Here is a 4,985-nt window from a genome sequence, read left to right on the forward strand (position 1 = left end):
TTCAAAATTTGCCCTTGAATTTAAAAAAAATTAAAAAAATTTAACTTCAAAAATTAATTATTTAAAAAATTTTACTTTTTCTTATATACTAAAAATTAATTAAAGTAAATCAATATTAAAAGAAGTAATTAAAAATAATTTTAAAATTAATAAAAATAAAACTAATTAATTAAAAAAATTAAAACTTAATTTAGTAATAATTTTAAATTTTATTTAATAATTTAAAAATTTATTTGTTCTTATATTCAAACTAAAAATAATAATTTAAAAATTAATTATTAATTTTAAAAAGTAATTTACATATATTTATTTACAAACTAATATCAATTTAAAAAATTAATTATTACTAATTAATTTAAATAAAAATTAACCAAAAATAATTAAAGATTAATTTTTAAAATTATTAATTTTTAAAACATGAAGCATTTTGCATGAAAATATGTAATTAAAAAAAGTTAAACTAAATATTTGAAATAAAATTGAATCGAATCGCACACTGAAGGCCGTTTACATTAAGTGGCATTACCTAAGCGCTTATCGCTGAATAAATGTTGAGCATAAGCAAAACAAGTGGCAAGTGGAAGAGCACCGGCAGACAATAAGATATGACTGCACACTCACATAGCTGTGCAAAAGCCGAACAAAACATACCCTACGTACCAGGCTATATAAATTCTAAACTCAAACTTGAATATTTTTTTTTTACATTTTGTAAAAAATTTTATTTTTGAAATGTTAATATTTTTAATTTCCAAAATGTTTTTATTCTTGAAAATCTTTTTGTCTTTGAAAACATTTTAATTTTTAATAACTTAAAATTTCTTATTTTCGAAAATTTAGAAAACATTTTTATTTCCGAAATTTTTTTTATTGTCAAAATTTTTTTTAATTTTAAATTTTTGTAACTTCGAAATATTATTGTTTTTAAAAATTTCTTTTATTTTGAAAAATCAAACAATTAATTTTTTTATTTTTAAATTTTTTTTAATTTTGAAAACTTTTTAACTATTTTTTCGAATTTTTTTTTAATTTCTTTAATTTTGAAAAATCAAACAATTAATTTTTTTTATTTTTGAAAATTTCTTTAATTTTGTAAACACTTTTATTTTTGTTTAATTTTTTATTTTTGAAAATTTCTAAAATTTTTGAATTTTTTTTAAATGTTTTTTTTATTTTTTTTTGTTTCCGAAAATTGTGTTTTTTAATTTTGAAAACTATTTCATTTGTTTTTACTTTTTAGTTCTTTAAATGTTTTTTATTTATACACCAAAAAAATTAGTAATTTTTTCAAAAATTTTCAAATTTGTTATTTTTGTTTTTTTTTTTAGTTTTTTGTTATTTTTTTGTATAGGTGGAGTACTTACAAATATTATTCTGAAATTTATTTATTTTATAATTTTTTTGTGAATTCTAAATTTTTCAAGTCTATTTTTATGTGGTAAAACTTTGGTTAAACATAATTTTGAAATATTCCCTAAATTTTGGATTTTTTTATTTTTGGAAATTTTTAAAATCAATTTGTTTTTATTTCTGAAATAATTTAATTTTTGAAAAATTTTTAATTATATACAAAAAAAGTAGATCAACAGTAAAGTAGAATTTCTGTACTTAAATTTTAAATTTTTTTAATTTTGAAAATTATTTATTTCTGGAATTTTTTCTATTTAAGAAAATTTTTCTTTTTTATTTATTTATTTTTTTTTTTAATACTTTTATTCTTGAAATTTTTTTGACTTGGATTTTTTTTTGAATTTTTTATTTATATATTTTTTAATACACCATAAAAAATTTAATAAAAGTCAATTTGAAATTTCTTTTGTATTAAACTTTTTTATTTTTGGCAGTTTTTTCACAAGCTTTAAAAAAATTAGATCAAAAGGAAGAATTTCTTTTTTGGTTTCGAAAATTTTATAATTTTTGATTGCTATTTATTTTATCCTTTAATTTGTGAAACCTTTTGATGTTTTAATTCAAAATTATTTCAATATAAGTAAAAAACTAATTTCAAAATTCCTTACAAAGCAATTAGACCGCTTGTAGGGTGCTGCCTTAGCCGCAGTCTATCTTGTTTGCGGTTGGAGAGCATTAAATTGTGAGCAAAAAATGAGGCGCGCGCTCAGCGCTTCGCACTTAATCACTCCGCGTGCTGCTTGGCCACGTCGCTGCTTACGCGAATATGAGCTGAGACGTCGAAAATGGGGCCTGTACTGGAGCGTCGGCAGAGCTTCGGTACAAATTCGCCAAAGAGCATGCAGGCAGTCGCTTGCTTTATTTTGATTACGCCGGTACGCGTTGTTCTCGTTGCGCTTTTGTGTTGTGGCGTGGCGTGGCTTGGTGTTGTTTGCTTTGTTTTCACAAACAAAACACGAAGAGTGCATTCAACCGCACAAACAAACACTTACAATAAACGCGCATACAAAGTGGTTTATCAACTCGAACAAGTGCTTGCACACTTCTGCCTAGCATTTCACTATAAAGTATAAATATAGTAATTAATTTTAGTAATAAATATATATAAGTATAAGGTCAAGCGGTGTACGCGTATAACGCCCGCGTTGCCATAGAACTTTGCGTGCGTGAACAATGGTGGACTCCACTAGCGTGCTGCTCGTGTTCGTCACCGTGCTGACAGCTGTGTTCGTTTGGTCGCGACGTACATATGTCTACTGGCAGCGGCGCCGTGTCAAGTTCGTGCAGCCCGTACATCTGCTGGGCAACCTGAAAGACGTGCTGTGGCTGCACACTTCATTTCCGTTGCTGCTGCGCGACTACTACTTCGACGCACAATTCAAAGACGAGCCGGTGGTGGGCATTTATTTGTTCCACCAGCCGGCGCTGCTGATACGCGATCTCAATTTGGTGCGCACCATTTTGGTGGAGGACTTTGTCAGCTTCTCGATGCGCTTCTCCAAGTGCGACAAGCATGTGGACAAGCTGGCGGCGAACAGTTTGTTCTTCGTGCGCAATCCCGAATGGCGTGAGATACGGACGCGGCTTTCGCCGGCATTCACCAGCGGTAAGATCAAGCAGATGTTTGCACTCATGGAGGAGGTACTTTCACTTGTTCAACCAACTGTATTTGTCCAGCGCACCACGCTTACCAACGTATAATTTTATTTTTTCTTTATTTGTTACGCTTGCCTTGGGTAACACAGGTGGGATGTGATCTCGAGGCCTATTTGCAGCGTCTCACGGCCAACGGCAATCAGCGCCGCAACGCTGTGGTGAATGTCAAGGAGATTTGCGATCTCTACAACACGGATCTGATCGCCAGCATAGCGTTCGGCCTGCGCTCATACAGCTTGCGCAACAAACAGACGGAGCTGGGCAGCAATTGTAGCGAAGTGTACACACTCACCTTTACGCGCGTCATTGATTTGTGTGTCATCTTCTTCCTGCCCAAATTCGTATCGCTTTTGCGGCGCCATCTCTTGCCACCGGCACATGCGGACTTTTTGCGTCGCACCGTGTTGCAGGTGATTGAGGAGCGCGAACGCAATGGCATACTACGTAATGATCTCGTGGAAATGCTGCTGACGCTGAAGATGGAGGCGGCGCTCAATCAGGATCGCACGCATTTCACGCACCAACAAGACTATTTGGTCGCGCAGGCGGCCATGTTCGAGCTGACGGGCATCGAAAGCTGTGCCATGACCATGACATTTGCGCTGTACGAGCTGGCCAAGCAGCCGCTACTGCAAGCGCGTTTGCGCGCCGAAATACGACAGACGCTGGGTGATGCGCAAGCGCATGCCATTACTTATGACAAGGTGCAGGGTATGCGTTACCTGACGATGGTGGTGGATGAGACGCTGCGCAAGTATCCGAATGTGCCGATTTTGGAGCGCGAATGCACGCCCATCAATAAGAAGCGTTTCGTCGCGCTGCGCCCATACGCGGACTGCTTTGTGCGCCGCGGCATGCCCGTCTACATATCGAATTTAGCGATACACCATGACCCACAGGTGAGCGCGCTTGTTTGTTGTTGACAATTTTTAATCTTGTATTATAATATATCTTCTTTTTCTTCTCGAATAGTATTGGCCCGAGCCGGCGCGCTTCGATCCCGAACGCTTCTCGCCGGAGAACCGCACACTACATATGCCTATGTCGTATCTGCCCTTCGGCGCCGGTCCGCACAACTGCATCGGCATGGCCATAGCGCAGATGCAGATCAAACTTGGCCTCATACATTTTCTGCACACTCATCGTGTGGAGTTTTGCGAAAAGACTGTCGACAACATCGAATTCGATCGGAAGTTTCTGTTGTTGTCGAATAAAAGCGACATCTATCTGAGCGTCGAGCGCTGCTTGTGATGCCGCGCAGAGATGACAGGAGCGGCTCGCGCGTCACACAACTTTGTGCTTATCAGTTAATACTTCAGCCGGATATCTTAAACATGCGCGCTTTCTTAAATGCCCGCAGCGCGTTTGCTTACCTCAAGCAGCCTCCGCGCGCGCTGTTTGTGCGCGCTGAATGAACTAGAGCAGAAGAATTTCTATTAGCCTTTTTAAACCAAAAGACCAATGTAAAGCTTGCTTGTGTCGCTGCAATGCGCTTTCCTATTCAAAGTTGTCGCTTTTACAACAAAAACATATATATTTACTTATACATACATATCTACACCGTTTTTACTCTTCTGCTATGTTTGTTTATTATTATTATTATTGCTAATATTATTATTACTAAATGTTTGTATTGTATTTGTAATTTTTATTGTATATATAAAAATATTGTTAATATAGCATTTTTTTTATGAATGAGTAAGCGCGTCTATTATTTATCTTTCTCTTCTATTTTTTTAACTCTTTTGCTGTTTGTAGGTGCGATCACGCCACCGGTGACGTCGAAATCGCTTATCTTTATAAGGGGATTTCGATGACAAGCAACTAAAAATTTATATCTGTTAATATGTTTGTAGAACAAAGGCGTGAAAAGAGCTGCGCGTGTGTTTGTACGCGTTTATCTTTAATTGTACACTTAC

General features: G+C 34.8%; 1 protein-coding gene across 1 annotated transcript; it reads left to right on the forward strand.

Annotated features, from left to right (window-relative positions):
• Window positions 1-2,199: 2,199 nt before the first annotated feature.
• Window positions 2,200-4,661, forward strand: LOC120775618 (probable cytochrome P450 6v1). The gene is made up of 3 exons (XM_040105865.1): window positions 2,200-3,051; window positions 3,156-3,965; window positions 4,039-4,661. The coding sequence occupies exons 1-3, from the start codon at window positions 2,584-2,586 to the stop codon at window positions 4,315-4,317; spliced, it is 1,557 nt and encodes a 518-aa protein (XP_039961799.1). The 5' UTR covers window positions 2,200-2,583; the 3' UTR covers window positions 4,318-4,661.
• The last annotated feature ends 324 nt before the right edge of the window (window positions 4,662-4,985 follow it).

The sequence above is a fragment of the Bactrocera tryoni genome, chromosome 4 (assembly GCF_016617805.1).
Source record: "Bactrocera tryoni isolate S06 chromosome 4, CSIRO_BtryS06_freeze2, whole genome shotgun sequence".
NCBI lineage: Eukaryota > Metazoa > Arthropoda > Insecta > Diptera > Tephritidae > Bactrocera > Bactrocera tryoni.